This window comes from Lepidochelys kempii, chromosome 4, assembly GCF_965140285.1.
Source record: "Lepidochelys kempii isolate rLepKem1 chromosome 4, rLepKem1.hap1, whole genome shotgun sequence".
NCBI lineage: Eukaryota > Metazoa > Chordata > Testudines > Cheloniidae > Lepidochelys > Lepidochelys kempii.
Window position 1 is genome coordinate 99,499,160 of NC_136383.1, and position 19,702 is coordinate 99,518,861.

At 39.0% G+C, this 19,702-nt stretch overlaps 1 protein-coding gene across 1 annotated transcript in view; it reads left to right on the forward strand.

Moving 5' to 3' along the window:
- ARAP2 (ArfGAP with RhoGAP domain, ankyrin repeat and PH domain 2) overlaps window positions 1–19,702 on the forward strand; it is a 196,585-nt gene that overhangs the window by 162,869 nt on the left and 14,014 nt on the right. The window contains exons 28-31 of the mRNA XM_073342319.1: window positions 10,096–10,214; window positions 12,841–12,923; window positions 14,630–14,665; window positions 15,213–15,276. Of these exons, the coding sequence (XP_073198420.1) occupies window positions 10,096–10,214; window positions 12,841–12,923; window positions 14,630–14,665; window positions 15,213–15,276 (302 nt within the window). The remainder of the gene's footprint in view (window positions 1–10,095; window positions 10,215–12,840; window positions 12,924–14,629; window positions 14,666–15,212; window positions 15,277–19,702) is intronic.

The window sequence follows — 19,702 nt, forward strand, 5'->3', positions numbered from 1 at the left end:
TGACAAGAAAAGGTCATATGCATATTGTCCTGAAGGTGGCAAACTTTTCTTGTCCTCCTTGGTTCCTCTTTGGAAGGAGGCTCCACCACTAAGAACACATTGTCCACTACTTTAGCTAGTTTTATTCTTCAGTTCCACCATCCATGAGAGTAGTAATTTATATAGGAGTGGTGAATGGAGAAGTAGTAGTTAGCTGGGCCTAGCCTGTTGAGAGTTTAGAATATCAAGACAAAGACCTTTATCCCCAGTTGGTGTTTCACTGGTGTAGCCAGTGAAGTGAATGAAGCATGAGGAGAAGGTGCTTTCATCTGCCTTTGTTGGTCATCAGGTGAACCACTGTGTTCTTTATCAAATGGAGTTTCTTCAGTGTCTGAGGGTTCATTTCCAAATATAGGTCATTGCAATATTTTAACCTGGAGGTCTGCAATTTGCACTTACTTCAGAAGAACTATCCTTACTTTTTATTTATTTTGACACCTTTTTTTGTGTACTACTGTAACACCAACAAACCCTAGTCGTCGGTGGGCAGGATCGAACCTGGGACTTCTGGAGCTAAATGCATGAGCCTTTACTGCATAAGCAAAAAGCCCTGTGGTTGTTAGCTAAGGCTGTAGCAGACTCATTAATCTCTAACTGGTCTCGGTGCCACTACATGGGACAGAGCACTGCACCCAGGAGGTGTGTGGGTTACGTGACTCCTCTTTGCTCGTCTCTGTATACTCAATTGGAATGGATCTCCATTATCTGATAGGGTAGTTTGCCTCAGAGCTATGCATTTTGACTTGGGCCAGATACATTGGTTTTGTGGCTACAATGCTCATTGGTTCAGGTCTTCATTTCATTTTAATGCTGCATATTGATTTAATGTTTAGATGCTTACAGGCAAGCACCTTATAAATTAATTGGGGCTATCCAAAGTAGTTTAGATGTTAAAGTAATAGAAGTGTATTTAAGAAACAGATTTGGTAAATGCTTTTGCTTGAGTTGGATTCAGAATATTTCTGACATGGTGCTGATTGTAGTCTTAATCATGGCAATATTATCACAGCTAAATAATCTCTTGCATTACTGCTGGATCTGTTCTTCAATTTAGGATTGCCATTTTAAGAAGCTTTTCCATGGTGAATACATTTTAGTGACTAAAGCCCTGAAGTTTTTTTCTTTTCTTTTTTTTTCTCTCCTTAATTGTCTTGCAGCAACCAAGTTGTAAATACTACTTATGTGGGGTGTACTTGCCGATAGATTTGGGGTAGTTAGATATTCAGTTTACTTTGTCTCTGTCTGAGCAAATGTCTTCCAAATCAATCACAATGACTACCAACTCCAGCATTACTGCTCCATTCATTACATCCAATACACCTTAACACTGGGATTTAAAAAGGAAATTTATGAAAGTAAATCAAACGTGATTTAACGTCAATTTGTTACCAGCACAACTGACATCATTTTAGAAATGCTCACTTTTTGCTGTTCATCGTAAAAACTGAAAAATGCTAAGGAATATTTCTATGGATTTCTTGTCTTGTCAAAATAATGAAGCGGAGTCAATGATGCAAGCAAAATCGACTGTAACTAGGTTTTATTGTAATAAAAGTAAAGAAGTTAAGCACTAGGATGTTAAAAAATAAACACTGTGTTAAAGAAGTTTCATTTTGCAAGGGTTTTAATAAGTCTCATTGTAATTCTTAATTTTTACCAGAAACATTAGCAATAGAAGTAGTAGAGAGAAGCTAACATTTCTCTTTAAATGTGTAAATATTAACTGCCATAAAACAAATAATAATTACAATATTGGCAAATAAAAATATATACTTTTAATTAACAATTTGAAGGGGTTTAAACCTTCTTAAATGTGGAATGTGTTGATGTTTATCCACTGTAGCCATTTACACACACAACACTTCTGTTTCTAATCTTATGTGTAAATCCATGTATACATACGGTAAATTACAAAAACAAATGTTGGGAGCCCAGGTACTATCCTTTTGCTGATGGTTCTGATTTCATCCCCCCAATGTCGCTTTGCAGGGAAGGGAGGAATATTTGATTAGACCAGCAAGGGAAAGCCACCCTGTGGAATCCTGAGAGGAGTGCAGAAGGGAGGGGCTGGCTTGGCTTCTCTGAGCCCTTTCTACCCAGAATGTGCAGGGAGATTGTTTCTGAGCAGGGAAGCAGGAGATAACTGGTAGGATCCCATTAGCCTGGAGGAGGAAGGAGAGACCTTATGTCTTTGCACATTAAGGTACCATTCATGTTTACTTTTATTCATGGTTATGGATTAGATCCTAGCAGTTATGCTAAAGGGTGGGGGGCAACCCTATTTGTTGTTTGGCATGAGGGCATTTATTTGGACTGGGCCCCAAAAATGCCAGGTATTTTCAGTGGGCATATATCTTCTGTCCCCCCTCTCCCTTCTTCCTCTCTGCTTACAGTTAATAAAGTTGAAGCCTTCACTTTAACATTATTAATCTGTTTCATTTTCTGGTGTGTCCTGATCAAGCACCCAGTGTTTCATCTTCATCTGGCTCAAATTTCAAGCACTTTGTACTCAAGGAGGGATTCCATTTTTTTTATTTGGAGTTTCTGTACTGTGTGACATATTTTTGGCATTTGTAACAGTGACGTTCCTAACATAGCTCAGACCTTCTAATTGGCTCTGTTAATTGCCCTTAATGCTGTAGCTTGGCCAAACTTCATTTCCATTTCTTTGGCAATTGGTTATAACTGGTCTGATGAAACTTTGATTTACCATCAGCACTAAATGATATAGACATGGGAGTATAAATAATGTTTCTGAAATTATGAGAACTTAAGACAATTCAGTTCCCTTTAAAAAGCCAACAAAAATAGCATACTTATACATCTTCAAAGAGTTTCCCTAACGTGAGGGTGAATCAAAGCAGAGAGGGTTCCCCACTTCTTCTAACAAAGGGTATAGTAATGAAACCTACACTTACAAATTGAAAATTGGTTGGGACTAAAAATAAAGAGGAGGGTGGAAAGCAGCATATAGAGAAATCATGTGAGTGGCCTCTTCACACCTAGGCACCATGAAACAGAGGAACGTATACAGCCACTGGTTCTGTAGAACAAAAATGGAATGGAGAGTGGGCTTAGTATCTTTCCCCAAATAACAAGCCAGGGGAATTTTAGTTATTAACTGAGACAAATCCTTTGGGAGCAGAACTCAGAATTTGGATCCATTGTGCAAAGTTACCACCAAGAAAAAATATACAAAGGGCGTGTCACATTCTGGAGCACAATCCAGACCAGTGAGAGGTTGTCACCTCTGTAACCTTGAGTGCCTCATGAAGCTGGGTCTCTCATAAACAGCCTACCAGCATGCAAGTCACACCCTGAGTGTCTGTATAGTGGCAGCCCTTGTCCAGTAGTTCTGACCCCAGCAGCTTGCCAGCAACACACCAGTCACACTGAGGCTTCCAGAATCCTTGGTTACTATTAACAGATTGACCCAACACACTCCCCGTCCCAAATTTTCCCAAAAAACGTGTGTTCTGCAAAGTCCAGCCCTCTCCTGGACAGTTCAGTTATGAAGATCCCATGCCCGCATAAGCAATCAATATTCAGCAGTTTGTTAATTTAACTGCAGTAACCAAACAGTTCATTTTAAACACTGCACTGGATTGGTTAACATTAAAAATCAAATGTTTATTAACAAACCAAGGTAGGATTTTAAGTGAATTCAAGTATAAGATAAAGTTAGAAATGGTTACAAGCAAATGAAAGTGGAAACACGCATCTAAAAGTCTAAAACTTAATCTAGCAAGGCATCATTTAAATTGGCCTTTCTCAGCTACAGTCTTCCCACAAGATAGTGACTGATCCTTTCCTTGGTCAGAATCTCTCCCAGAGGGCCAGAGGTGCTGACGCTTTCGTTGTCTTAGGTGAAAGAGAGAACTTGGATTTTCTGCTCCTTTCTTTTATATTCCAGTGAACCTTTGAAGTGGATTCTTCTGAGGGTTACTCCTCAAAGCACAGTTTTTCCAAAAAGTGAGGAAGGTGACATGGAATCTGCTGATGAAGGGGGCTCCATGATCTTCCTTTCCCCACTTGTGTTTGCTAAAATATAAATTGTTCTGTTTTCTGCCATCTCCTCCCCCGCGTGTCTCAAGAATCCTGTTTACCACTTCTGTGTAAATTGAGGTAAACACAGTCCTTTGTTTAGGATGGGACTGTTTAACAGCTTTTGCCTAGGAAGGGCAGTCTGCTTTTGAACATGTGCTAATAACTTTACATATTTTCTCTCTCTCTCTCTCTCTCTCTCTCTCTCTCTCTCTTTATATATTGTGACAAAGCTCTGTCCTTGTCTTCGTGGGTCCCGCGTTTCCTGGCGGATTTCGCTAGCCTCAGAGGCTCACTGTGACCCTCCACGTAGCCCTTCTTTCTCTAGATGCAAGGGTCACAGCCTACTGAGCCATTTTCATCATAAGCCAGCCAGGGAGGTGAGGAGGAGCAACCTTCCCTCGCACAGTCTCTGTCTCCCAGTCTCAGTGATTAATCGGGGTAGGGAGTGAGGAGCCCTACCTTTGGTCATGAGTTTGGCAACTTTTTTTTAACAGAAAGAAGCAAATATCTGTATAATGTCCTCAGATTTTGATACATGGAACTCACCAGAGATTAATTATGAATATATACTAATGTCCTTGGTGACCATTAGTTTTTCCTTTTCTGTTAGCATGTGTATTAAATTTAGACAACAGAAGGATGAGGTCTGTAACAAGAGACGATCCAGGGCTTTCAGGTAGCAAGGAGGAAAACCAAGTGTGTGCTGTAAGTATTTTTTTTTTTATGAGATCATCAGTAAGGCTCACTTGTATTTCATAAATCTTTATTTCTTCTAAAATGAGAATTTCCCATATTAAAGTTTCTTCTGTCAGAAGCGTATGAGTTAATGGACCGATATATAAAGTCCTTGAGAGTTTTCAAATAAAGTATTGGGCCATTTAAGTGGGAAATATTGATCTCCAAGAATAGAGTCTATTATTCCAAATGGGGTAGGGGTTTTTTTGGAACACAGGCTTTAAAAACATAAGTGAATTGAGATTTCATGGTCTCCTATTTGATGAAAAGTTTTTTATCTGTAAAATTAATGAGATTAAGATGAAAACTGAAATTATTTTAGGTTTAATTTCAGCATCAGACACCCAGTTAGTGGCAGCCAAAGAATATAGAAAATAGTCAGTTCAAGGATAAATTTTGTGGTACAGAATTGAAGCAATTTCCCGTAAGAGTTGGATAAAAAGCTCTATATCAGTTGATAGAACTGAAAGAGACATTTTGACGGGTTTGTTATGGTGAGAGGGTTACTGATTTTAGAACAAGTGGTTTTATTAGTTTAAAGACTAACTTCAGAGTAAAGCAATAATCTTGATTATTATCATTTATTGTTTGTATTACTTTTGCACCTAGGAGCTCTAGTCATGGACTAGGATGCCATTGTGTTAGACGCTGTACAAACACAGAACAGAAAGATCGCCCCTGCCCCAAGGAGCTTACAATCTAAGTATAAGACAAGCGATAATAAGTGGATACAGGCAGGAAAGGAGTACAATATTGTCGTATTGTTTCCTTGAATTGGTGATAGGCAGCGGTCACAGCAGACTAGCGACCTAATATCTATTTATTTTTTGCGGTTAAGTTAGTCTGATGCAAATGGTATCGGTAAGAATTTAAATTCCATTACGATCATGAAGCAGTTGTGATAATTTAATTTAAATCCTCTTGGTATGGAGGGAGTTGGGTATCCTCTGTATTCAAAGATTTCGATAATGGCATAGAGAGTACACTTATAAAGTTTGTAGACAATGCCAAGCTGGGAGGGGTTTCAAGTGCTTTGAAGGATAGAATTAAAATTCAAAATGATCTGGACAAACTGGAGAAATGGTCTGAAGTAAATAAGATGAAATTCAATAAGGACAAATGCAAAGTACTCCACTTAAGAAGCAATCAGTTGCACACATACAAAATGGGAAATGACTGCCTAGGGAGGAGTACTGCAGAAAGGGATCTGGGGGGTCATAGTGAATCACAAGCTAAATATGAGTCAACAGTGTAACACTGTTACAAAACAAGCAAACATCATTCTGGGATGTATTAGCAGGAGTGATGTAAGCAAGACATGAGAAGTAATTCTTCCACTCTACTCTGTGCTGATTAGGCCTTAACTGGAGTATTGTGTCCAGTTCTAGCTGCCACATTCAGGAAAGATGTAGAAAGTCCAGAGAAGAGCAACAAAAATTATTAAAGGTCTAGAAAATGTGATCTATGAGGGAAGATTGGGGGGGAAATGGGTTTGTTTAGTCTGGAGAAAAGAAGACTGAAGGGGGACATAAGTTTTCAAGTACATAAAAGGTTGTTACAAGGAGGAGGAAGAAAAATTATTCTTGTTCACCTCTGAGGACAGGACAAGAAGCAATGGGCTTAAATTGCAGCAAGGGTGGTTCAGGTTTGACATTAGGAAAAACTTCATAACTGTCAGGGTGGTTAAGCACTGGAATAAATCGCCAAGGGAGGTTGTGGAATCTCCATCATTGGAGATTTTTAAGAGCAGGTTAGATAGTCACTCCTGCCTTAAGTGCAAGGGACTGGACTAGATGACCTCTTATTATTAATATAATTGTGACTATTTATTTTCTCTCAATTTGAGCTGATGGGTGAGGGGATTTAAGTTACTATTGAATCCCAATGTTATGAATATAATTGTAATAATTTGTCGGTTCCATTTGGATTGGAGAGTGAGGACTGAATTCCCGTTTATTCCTAGGGTTGCCAGGCATCCAGTTTTTGGCCGGAATGCCCGGTTGAAAAGGGACTCTGGCATCTCTGGACGGCACCGCCGACTAGGCCATTAAAAGTCCAGTTGGCAGCCCAGTGTGGGACCAGGAGTAAGGCAGGCTCCCTGCCTGCCCTAGCACCGCTTGGCTCCTGGAAGCAGCTGCCAGGTCCCTGCAGCCCCTAGATACATGAGTGGCCAGGGAGGCTCTGCACACTGCCCCCTCACCGAGGGCTGGCTCCGCAGCTCCCATTGGCCAGGAACTGCGACCAATGGGAGCTATGGGGATGGACCCTGTGAGCGCGAGGGGCGCACACGGAGCCTCCCTGGCCACCCATGCATCTAGGGGGCCGCAGGGACCTGGTGGTGACTTCCCGGGAGCTGCGGTAAGCATTGCTGGGACCCCACATCCCAACCCCATGCCCCAGCCCGCACCCAAACTCCCTCCTGGAGCCCCCCCAACACCCCAACCACTTACCCCAGACTCCTCCGGCACCCCAAACCCCTCTCCCCACCTGGGCCCACCCCAGAGCCCACATCCCCAGATGGAGCCCGCACCCCCTCCCACACTCCAAACCCCTTGGCCTCAGCCTGGAGCCCCCTCCTGCACCCCAAACACATCATCCCCGGCTCCACCCCAGAACCTGTACCCTTCAGCTGGAGTCCTCACTCCCCCTGCACCCCACCTCCCTGCCCCAGCCCAGAGCCCTCTCCCACACCCTGAACCCCTCATTTCTGGCCCCACCAAAGCCCGCACCCCCAGCCATGGTCCAGATCCTGAACCCTTATACTCACACTGAGCCCTAGTGAAGTTAATGGAGATTCACGAAAGCTTGAAGTCCATCCATGTGGTCTCAATTACAGAGTGTGTGTGTGTGTGTGTGTGTGTGTGTGTGTATGTATAATCTAAAACTTTAGCACCTACAAGTCCACTCAGTCTTTCTACTTGTTCAGCCAGTCGCCAGACAAACAAGCATTCAGTGTTGGGGAAGGACAGGGAGGGGGAAAGTAAGTAATGACTTGTGCAGGACTATGTGGGAGATCAGGGGGTGACAATGGGAAGGAGTAAGCAATAACTTGTGCAGGAGGCGCGTGAGGAAGGTGTCTTGCTGTTGCTTCTGGAAGGGTAGTTTCTGGTACTGGGTTCACCAGGCTCGCCTCCTTTTACTGAGCTAGGTGGGCTCCCATCAGCTGAGTGAGCCCTTGTTTAGACAGGAGGGTGGATTTTACCTCAGGAATACTTTGTATTCTGTGTTGTAATTGAAATCAAGATATTTGAAAATATAGAAAACATCTAAAAAATAAATGGTATTCTATTGTTTAACAGCGCGATTAATCACGATTAATTTTTTAATCGCTTGACAGCCCTAGTCTCTGTGTGTGTGTGTGTGTGTGTGGGTGTGTGTGTGTGTAAAAAATAAATTAGACGGGTAATATTAATTAGTCTGAAGGTTTTACTTACAGAAACAATTTTCCTCATTTATTAATATATGGTATAGATTTTTAAAGGACCCTTAAAAAGAGGGCAAAGAACATAAAGAAGAGAACAGGCATTTAAAACTGTATAGTTACAAGCACTGCTGCAACATATACAGACGAGGCAAAAATGAGGAATTCCATTTCTCTGCGCTCCCCATCACATTCCCCTATATGTATAACAGCACTGATTGTTATATATTCAGATGGTAAATTATTTTCTCTTTATAACAGTCCAACATACTCATTAGCTTCTGTTTTACCAGCAATTCCAGTTTTTTTAGTGTGTTTTAATGTATTGGATTAGGAATGCCATACTTGACTCATTTTAATGTAAAAATAGTCTTATAAGCAGTGAGTATGAGAGAAGAATATACAGAATGAAAGCTCTTCAAATATTAACAAAAAGTAGACATTTCTTTGTCACATGACTGAGTTACTAAAAATATTGCCAAATTAGGTAATTATAATAATTTTGGGATTACTGGGGAATGTTAAAGAAATGTAATGGTGCAGTAATTTCTCTATATTATTAGAAACCATGCATTTTACTGTCTCCTTCAATATTATAAGTAGATTCCTAATTCTGACTTATCAGTTGTAATACCAAATTTTTACATTTTGTGTCATACTCTGATGTCATGATTACTTGTACAAAGGAATTGCATGCATATAGAAGAATCTGATGATTCTGATCATGATATATTGTAGGAATTACTAGTTCGCAAATATAATTAACTGGGTAATTTGCTGTGAGGCGTTGTTCTTTTTAAGTATCACCATCTTTGTAACTAAACGGGACCTACATATGACTTAGTTCTCTTTGCTGTATTCATGATTAACTTTCATGTATGGATAAAATGTGTGATTTGCTTAAGACTTTGTTGCTGTGGCAGCCTGTAGCACCTACAGAATCACGTTCTAGATTCCCACTTCACATCTCTCTTCATCCCACTGACATTTTTTGTAATTGCTTTTTACTTAGAAAATATTAGTACAGATGAAATTTATTTAGCAAAGTTTCATTCAAATTTAGCCTAGACATTAGTGACCAAAAGTCATTGCCAGCTGACATTTGTCCTACCTGAAGTAAGTAGAACAGGTAAAATAAATAAAAGATACTTGCAAAAATGTCAAACATTTAAAGTTGTTTCCCTTGCACAGGTTTTGAGAGATCCTATTTTCCGTTTGTTTTTTTTAAAGCACTTTTTAATCAGTTTTTCAAAAACATAACTGAATTGACTCAACACCCAATTTTTGGCAGTGAAAACTTTTGACAGTGGTTTGGATTTTTAATAAGTCACAAATTTTCACAGAAAAAAAAGAAAGAGAAAAAAGAAATTCCTAAAACCAACATTTGCAAAACTTTTCAGAAAAGGCAGGTTTTTACCCATGCCACATTACTTTAAAAAATGGCTGAACAGCTCTAGAAATAAGTTCACTACCACAATCCAATGCCAACATGACAAAATATGTTAATACTAACTGATACCTTTTGTTGAATACGCTCATTGAAGAAACTAAGGTCTAAATAAGCTTTGGGATATTCTTTCCTAGAAATTTACCTTAGTCTCTCCATGTTCATATTTAAAGTACGTTGACGAGACAGTGTAGACAGCTTACATGGCCTCTGTCTGTGCTATCAATAGGACATTTTTCAACACCAATATATTCATAATAAACTTTTAAATAAGAAAGTTTAGAACAATCAAATTCTGGTATCATTGTGTTGGTACATAATAATACTCAGCACATTAAAATTCAGTACTCAGTGATTTCCAATATTTAAAAATACTGTAACCAAATGTTTTTCATCTTCTTGACAGAGAAAGCAGGCTACCTGAAATACAAAGAAGAACCATCAAAATTACTGTCTGGAAATAAATTTCAAGAGCGTTATTTTGTATTACGGGAAGGAAATCTGCTTCTTTACAAGGATATGAAGGTATAAACAAATACTCTGCACCATTCTAATCATGAGCAGTTGAGCTTAAAACTCCTGTCCTTTACTTATGAAAAAATAAATACAAGTTGACAGGCAAATCAGCAATTGTTATACTTGCCTACGCAATTCAGGGATTAAAATAAGAAGAAATGTTTTGCTTATGTTTGAGTTGTTAAAGTGGAATAAACTGAGAAAATGTAAGAGCTCATTTAGCTATGTTTATATATTATGATAAACTTTGTTTTAATTAAAACAACTTTTAGAAACCAGGGTAGAGCTTGTTTAAAGGCTGGGGTGTTGTAAGTATTATAAAGCTCCAATAAACTGCTTATTTGGTTGCCCTACAAATTTCAAGGCTTTTAGAAAACAAAAGGTACAAGAGTACAATAACTTTTTTAAAAAAATATTTTTGTTAAAAGTGTCATGATAGAAGAGTTTTGGAAAATAACATCTTTCACTCTAGTATTTTCTCTCTTTTCTGTGTACTGTTTTGTGAATGTTATCTTCTTTCCTTTTCTTCCCTATTCCCCTCCTGAAAAAAGTATGAAGTTGTTACTTAACTTTTTAATAATAAAAGCAGAAAAGTAAACCTATATTATTGGCTTAGGCCCAGTCTTGCAAAGATACATGTGCTTAACTTCCTACACATGAGCAATTTCATTGGCTAACAGGGCTAGCCACATGTAGAAAGTTGAGCATGTGTTAAAAGCTTTGCCACATTGGGTCCATAATATATCAGAGGTTTTTAGTACTTTGCAGAATGCTTTTGAATGTGTGCAATTTATACAAAATTATAAAACTAAGTAACTTACCCATTATCATGTATTGTATTTATGATTAGTTTATTTGATTAACTTTAACATTGCCAGCTTCTGGTAAAGAATACCTTTTAAATAAAGTATTGCTTTTTCGGTCTTGATCCTGTTTTTGTTTGTGCAGCAGATTTATACATGTACTGTACTTTCCCTAAAGTACCTTGGGGAAATAGCCTCCTTTTCTTAGAGAAGAGCTTAATGCGTTAATAGCTAATGTAAGATTATGTAGATGAAATACTATGTCTTTGTTTTATGAATCCTTAGATATATTTCTTAAGTAGAATGACCACAGGAGGGGAGGATAGCTCAGTGTCTTGAGCATTGGCCTGCTAAACCCAGGGTTGTGAGTTCAGTCCTTGAGGGGACCATTTAGGGATCGGGGCAAAAATTGGGGATTGATTCTGCTTTGAGTAGGGGGTTGGACTAGATGACCTCCTGAGGTCCCTTCCAACCCTATCATTCTGTGTCAGAAAGTGTCTAATTAATTAGTGCTAAAAGCTGAAATTGGCTCATATGTAAGCATTAATTAATACTCCTAAAACCTTACTTAGCACCTTGGCAAGAGTTTGAGAGGATTAGTATAAATTGCCTTAAACTTTTTGTTTCCAGTTACTAAACTGTTCTGTTTCACAAGTTTTTTGTTTATTTGTTTTTGGTTTTGGTTTTTTAATATATTTCTAAACTCAGGTGACATTTTCTATTAATTGGTAAAATACTGCATGAGCTTTAAATGGCTTTATAGAATTTAAGTTAAAAAAAATGAGTAAATCATGGAAAAATTGTTCTGACAGGATACCTGAAACTATTTGTCTTTGGCTGTCATTTGATAGTTGTCTTTGTACTTGTAATTATTATAACTTAATTTTAAGTGCTATTTAGAAAAGAGTAGTTGAGGGGGTTGGTATTTGCAGGTGGAGAACAAGTACTAATTAGATATAATTAATGAATGCTCATTAACAACAAATTAAGTTTGTTGCTGGAGATGCATTCTTTTCTTTAAGAGGAAATGTTAATTCAAATTGCACTGTAATGGAGCTAGCTTAGAAATATATTTTGTACAGGTACTTATTCATTCAGCTGCCATACTGGAATTCTAGGTTTAGGAAAAATAGGCTCAGGGAATCTGTGTTGATGCAGGCAATAGGTGAAGGTAGGGATGTGTGCTAAGTTGGCTTTGCCTGTATGTAAAGTTTATCACTTTGCCTATTCAGAGAAAAAAATAACAATTTACTCTTAACTTTCTGCATTTTTACAATTTTGAATGGAAGTTCCTTTGTACAAACAACCGTGTTCTTTAAAATCTAACTGTTCTATTTCTATTCCCCCCCAGGGTTGAGAGTGAGAGACTGGAAGCATTTGTCTGGTCATAGAAAAATTAAGACCCTGGTTCAGCAAAGAATACGTATTTAACTTTAAGCACACTTTAACTTATGCTGAATGGAGGTCTAAAAGTGCTGAACCACAAATACTAAATCAGTGTGGCTTTATGCTCCATGTATGAGACACTCAAATGTGCCTCTTTTTTTCTACTGGAGAATTTTTCAACTTCACTTCAATCTCCTAGCCTCGAGCTGGAGCTGTGAAACACATGTACCTTTTACACATATATAATTATACTAGGTCTGTATGAGGTAATTGATTATTTTCCCAAAGGTGATAGGGGGGAGGTAGAAAAATTAGAAATAGTGACCCATAATGAAAAGATAAGAATAGAGAACCGCCAAAGAATTAAAAAGGGGATTGAGCATTTATAAACCATTCTGTTTTGTAAATTTCTAGTGCAGTAATTAGAAACTTATGTTCATTCACAGAGTAGCAAACCTGAAAAAGTGCTGCCCCTCAGTTCTCTGAAACTTTACCTTGGAGTGAAGAAGAAAATGAAGCCACCAACAAAGTAAGATTAGAAAAGCAACTGGATTATGTTCTGTATAGCAAAATACTAGAGTTTTGTGATGGAACAGACACACGCGTGCGCACACACACAAAATCAGGAAGCCAAGTGAAGTCTGTTCCCTATTCTGAATGGAATTGCACTCTATAATATTACTTGTTCTGATGCTGTCTGTTCCTGTGTTCCGTGTTAACTCTTCTGTGTTAGAAAATTACTTTATTGATTGGTTTTCTTAATCTGAAGTGTGTTTTCTGTTGTGGCTGTAACTGTTACTAGCTCAATTTAGTCTTATAGCGTATATCCTGCATTCCAATGGTGGACACATCTTTAGTGTGCCAAAAAAGATTACTTGTCCTGACCTTTGGTGCCAGTCCCTGGGTCCACACTGGAGGATTTTCCTTCTCCAGGTTCCATATTGCTGTGACTTTTTTCTTTCTATGTGAGCCATTCAGTGGCACTTCTTACTGAGTCAGGTTAGTTGCTGCAGACTAGTAGGTCTCCTGTCTTCAGAGGCAGAGCGCGCTGTCCCTTAGGGCACACCCAGGCCTCAGAGTTGAGAGAAGCTGGCATCAAACCAAGGTCTCTCACTGCAGAGTTGCTCATTTTCAAAGAGCCCTATGGTTGTCCTTTCAACTTTTCTGCCATATTGTGTGTGTCAGTGTATGCATGCACTCGCTTGCTCTCGCTGACTTTGTCTTTCCTTCTGTTTTGCTCGTTCTGCCATCTTATTGTCTGGTCCCATAACTCCTTCCTTTTTTTTTTCTCCACTCTGTGATTCATTCTTCTTACCCCAGCCTTCCAGTCCCTTACAAACTCTCAGCTGATCAATCTTGTTTCTCTCACCACTGGAAATGGGGCAGAGCCATATTTTAGATTTTATTGTCTGACTTCATTTTAGAAACCAAGTCTTCACTTGGCTGCCCTCACTACTTGCCCTACCTGCTTCAAATCCATGTCCCTATCACTGCTAGTAGGAATACTAGCACCTTCATCAAAGGATCTCAGTCATTAATTTGTGTTTGTAGAGGACTAAATATCAGTGTTCCTCTTGAAAGTGAACATGTAAAAATGTCTATTGTCTCAGCTGTGTTCCTTGTGTGTATTCAGTCATAGTTTTTCTTACTTTAGTGACAAAAATGCTTATTTTAAACTCTCGGCAGCCTTGCAGAACTTACACAGCTAAGGCTGAATGAGCTGGATGCTATTCCATTTTGTATGTCATCAAAGAATTCCTAATAAGTTCCAACGAATTACACATGTATAACTCCATGAGGTTGCATAGGCGTTACTGAAACTGTAAAATGTATGGGGTAGCACAGAGATAACTGAGAGCATAATTCGATCTATTGAACTTTGTTGCTGTTTTGATGATTCGTGAGGTGAAAGGAGCCTAGCTTGACTGAGTCGGCAGACATGCTACTCAGATAAAAAGGTCCTGTCACAACTTGTAAATAGAGCATAGTTGATATCAAAAGCTTTGAGACAGTAAACATGGAACCCCATAAGGCCATTTTAAATGAGAATGCTTTTCAGATTAGAACCATACATTAAACTTCTTGCAATAGCTTTTGAGGTGTAATCTCTATGTAAAATTAACTTCCCTATGGAATATTCAGCAAGCACCCTGAAGCTAGCATTCAAAGTTATGGCTTTGGTTTCTGGTAAATAAATAAATATTTATTTTTAATGTGGAGTTTTATTTTTTTCAGCTGGGGTCTTACAGTATATTCTGAAAAGCAACACTGGTAAGTAATCAACACCAACAGATGTGTTTTTGCCTGTTCAATGTCAAAATTTTTTAAATAGTGTGCTTGAAACCTAATGTGTGTGTGTTTCTTGTTTTTGTTTCATTTTTACCCTTTACCAAAAAATATTAGTTGATTTGTTGCAATAACTTTTAGTTTAAGCTGTCAGTTTTGTATCCTTGCTAAGATCCCCGTTCAGCGAAGCCCCAAAGCACAGGCTTAAAACTGTGATTTGAAATCCAAGGAACTAAGCACATGCTTAAAGTTAAACAGGTGCATCAGTTTTTGTAGAATAAGGACAGATTCCTGAATTGGATCCTATATACATTGCCCTCAGTCTTTTCATAATATATATTTAATATATATTTTAAAAGTTCTTATGTGTAAAATATAAATAATAAAATACTAACAACATTAAATAATTAAGAGAAATCCAAGCAGGTTTTGAATGTCAAAACAAGAACTGCTTCTGTGGTATGTGACAACTACAGTTAGATACTTCATTAAGCTGTTGTTTATTTTAATGATACCACATATTGTATTGTAGGCACATGTGTTGTGATGGACAGGATACACAGATGGAGTGGATGACCAGTATTTTCAATGCACAGGTAATGCTTTGTTCAGAGGAAATAACTATTTTTAAAAATTCTCTACATTTTCATATTTAGCGGTGAATCACTGAGTTTCACCAGTAATTTGTACTTATCTGAAAAACAATTAAACAAATATATGTATGGATGTTCTGAATGCACCATATATTGTAGCAAAAAGAACAATGCTGTGAAGCCAGTAAGGTACTGAAATGCTTGAGGTATACAACTGCAAGAAGATGTGGACTTAGCCCATGTATGGGCTATAGCTCAAGTGCTTACAAGTGATAGGTAATAACTGGTTCACATTTGAGCTGTAGGTTTTTTTGGAGGAGTTCATAGAGTTCTCCTGGGTTTTCTTTTGTGTTACAGAGAATCTGGACAAAAAGAGGCAACCCACTTGCCTGTCACCAGTAAACATATTGGGTGAAATCCTGGCCCCAGTGGCTTCAGTGGGGCCAGGATTTCACCCATTTCTTAAGTCAAATAGAGAGATACCTGCTACTAAGTTGTAGGGAAGGAGGGGTATGGTTTTGAGTGGTAGCTCAAGAATACATCCATACAAAAGGATTTTAATGTGCTTGGGTAGTGGTGAGAGGGATTAAAAGATGCGGGAACATTTCACCCAGAGTGGAGAGCTGTACACACGACCATGTAATGGGAATTTTGAAAATGGTGATATATTTGCGTCAGAGTTGCTTCTACTTTTTTCCATGAGGATTCAGGATGCTTCTTGGCGAAGTCACTGCAGGTAACAGTTGACAAACGTTGACTGTGTGATTCCTTCATAGGGAAGTATTACATTTTACAGATTAGGTCACTGAAGCTCGGAAATATCAGACAACATTTAAATTTGGGTGCCTGTATCCATATTTAGGCAGCTATGTGTTTTTGATCTCCAGAGGAGCCGAGTATTGGGAGTAGCATGTGTTCAGCACTTCTGAAAATTTAGCTATTTTTCAGAAATAGAAAACTTTAAGTAAGCAGATTTGAAAATGTTGTCCTTAGCCTTTCTCAGCTTTATTCTCCTAATGTAAAATCTTCAAAAGCGCCTAAGTCGCATGCTCAAGAGATATAGGCACTTAGGACTGTAAGTCCAAAGGACGCTAAGTCACTTAGACATGTCTTGCCCCTGCGTACCAAAATGGGATAATACTTACTTGTAGGGAAATATTAAAAATTCAACAGGGCTAAGAGAAAAGTGATATTTTAGATGCCAGAGGTGAGGTGTTTGCAAATGTCATCCTTGTATTGAGTGTGACTGCAGCGTCTTGTCTGCCTGTGGCAGCCAGTGTTTTAAATTCTGTCTGTTTTCAGGTTTCACCAATGCTAAATATCTTTATAACCCCAGTTAACTGATGGGTATAGAACTTGAGACCTCCTGGCTTCCAGTCTGGTGCACTGTCACCATATAGGTTTCAGAGTAGCAGCCGTGTTAGTCTGTATTCGCAAAAAGAAAAGGAGTACTTGTGATACCTTAGAGACTAACCAATTGATTTGAGCATAAGCTTTCGTGAGCTACAGCTCACTTCATCGGATGCATATAGAGGGAGAACATGCTGCCTGTTTTGCTGGGGGCTGTTGTAATGCTAGTTAGAGCAAAATGCACATTTTCTTTTTCAAGAAAGTATTGAAACAGATGCAGCAGTCACATAAGCATCACAGTTAGCATCACACCACATCCATGATTACAGCTAAGACCTCTATAATTTGCATAACATGGTTGCAGCGCAACCAGGAGAGGATTTCAAGTGCATTTTCCCCTATACCACTTTAAGTAAAACTACCCAGTGGCTTACGTCCAGTGCATTTCACCAAGATGTGGCCATGGAGGCCATGCGAAATGCTTAAGAGACACCTTACGTGGAACCATCCCAGAAATCTGGCACCCAACCTGCCAAATCCTCCTCTCCCCTTTCCTTATGTGAAAGATGATGAGGTGCCTCTTTCTGTGTAAGATACAGAAGCTTGCTCTTCCCCTCCCTTAGCTTGCACAGCAATTCCACCAGCCAAATGTAGCCCATCTCCCACTCTGTATTGCAATGGCAGCTCTGGACACTACTGGTCCCACACTGGAAACCTGCCATGCAGTTGTAATAAGCAAAATAAAATTGGACAAAATAAACTCTCTCTCTAGCTAATTTTCCCAAGTTTCTTTGGGTGAAGAGAGGCTAAAAACTCTCACTCTGCTCATCAGCTGGAGGGGCAGAAAAAACCCTTCCTGACTTTTGTAAAAAGGGCACCAACTGAACATAAAGCACTGAAAAGCAGCAGCAGCAAACCCGTGCATAGCCAAGGGATAAATGGGATGTGGACAGGAAGTAGGTACAGAAATGGCCACCTACATCTGGGATATTTTCATACCTGGTTATGTCCTTACACCACTAAGTGGGATTTAGGGTAGGTATTTCCTACTGCCCCAACCCCACATGAGATGGCCCATCCCCTGCCACTACTGACAAACACCCTGTCACTACCTACACCATGGCTGAACAGGAGGAGAGGAGATTTTCACAATGTTCACTCTATTTGATCAAAGGTGATTATTTTTTTAACCTGAAGATGGTCTTTGGGACTCTTTATAACAAGGGTAAAGCTTGTCTGTGCAGAGCTTTCTCAGGAGCTCACCCAAGAATGAAGAATGAACTCTCACAGGAAGTAAGGACCATCACAAACCTCACCACCTTTCCCTCTAAATGCAAGGCACGTTTCTTTGACCTTTCCTTCTCTAACATAAACATATGGCAATGTGTGTGTGTATATAAATTCCAAACCAAAACATTCCACTGCTCCCCTGGGGAGAAGATGAGAAAATAAACATGTGACAAATGTGGAAGTAGATGACGCTGTTAAATTTGGCTTCCTTTTTCTTCATATGGAAGTCATTATACAGCAATATCAAACAATACAATGCGGTATATTCAAGGAGGTACGATTGCAGCGGGAGCCATAAATTGTTTAGAATTTACTGTGTCGTGTGCACTTATAGCAATATTAAGGTTGAGAATGTAATAGTTAGCAGCCCTCGCAGGCTGTCATTCTATTAAAAAAATTATTTCATTGTTAATGTACCTTCTGTCGTAAAAATTAGTATATATGATTATCCTGCTTGTGTTCTGAGTATATAATACAGAATGGACACATGATTATTGCAATACATACTATATAATCATATACTTTGAGGGAGAGTGTGTCTTTGACCTTTGTAAATAGTGGAAGTGGGATGTGTAATGCACATCTCGGAAGCAACAGACTTTTCAAAACCTTGTCTTATTCAGCTCCTCCAGGCGAAGTAACACTTGTGGTTTCCATGGAAACAGCTACCAAATTGGAAATACATCTTATGGGGATAACAAGGGCAGGGTCTCAATGAATAGGTTCACAGGTTATTGACATAGGTTGCTTAAAAACAACTTATCCAAAGCTTAGTAACTCTGTTCAAGTCCTATTGATGCAAGATCACAAGAAAGATAATGTTACAACTCTGACCAGCAAGTATGGAGTGAAACATATTCATTAAATCAATCTGGAATGAAGACTTACAGAAGCAGTTCATATCTTTTGGGGATTGTTTAAATGGAAGAATGCATGGTGCTACATTTTTCCCCCCAACTTCAGCATATTCCTCAATTTTTTATTTTATTTTATTTTTTTTGAAAACTGTCATCTCATTACTCATGATTGAGGCTAAGATTTTGTCACGGATATTTTTAGTAAAAGTCACGGATAGGGCAAATAATGAAAAATCACAGAAGCCTGTGACCTGTCCCTGACTTTTACTAAAAATATCCATGGCAAAGTGGGGAGCCTGGTCAGCTGCGGGGAGGCTGGGAGTTTCAGGGGCCCCCACCACCCATGGGGGCTCGTAGCTCCAGGGTCCCCTCTCTGCTGGCAGTTCCAAGTTGAGGGGTCCCCCCTGCCTCCTGCAGTGTCTGGGAGCTGCGGGGGCTCCCCCTACTGCTCGCGGCTGCTGGGAGCTCCAGGTGTCCCCCCCGCTGCCCGCTCACAGCCTTGGAAGTCACAGATTCCATGACCGCCACGACTAAATCGCAGCCTTACTCATGATATGCAGTATATAAATTAACAATATTAACAGGCTGTATTAAGGGAAGAATTTTATTCAGCATTCTGATCTTTAGCAGATGTAGCAACACCATGAATTATTTGTGCCATTACGTGGTAATGAGACACCACTGATCTATTTTTCCATGGTAAAATATTATTTGCAGTAAAATCAGTACTTGAAGATGTAATAACTCATGTTCCAAAAGATTATCATAAAATCTCAGAATGCTTTGTACATGCAAGTGTTTGTCTCTGGTATGAAGTTAATCCTCATCACCACTATATATTAGAAAAAACATTGTAAGTATGTAAGCTGGATTTGTTATCCTGAATCAGCATTTCAATGATGACCATGTTTAAAATTATTATGCTTTCTGTT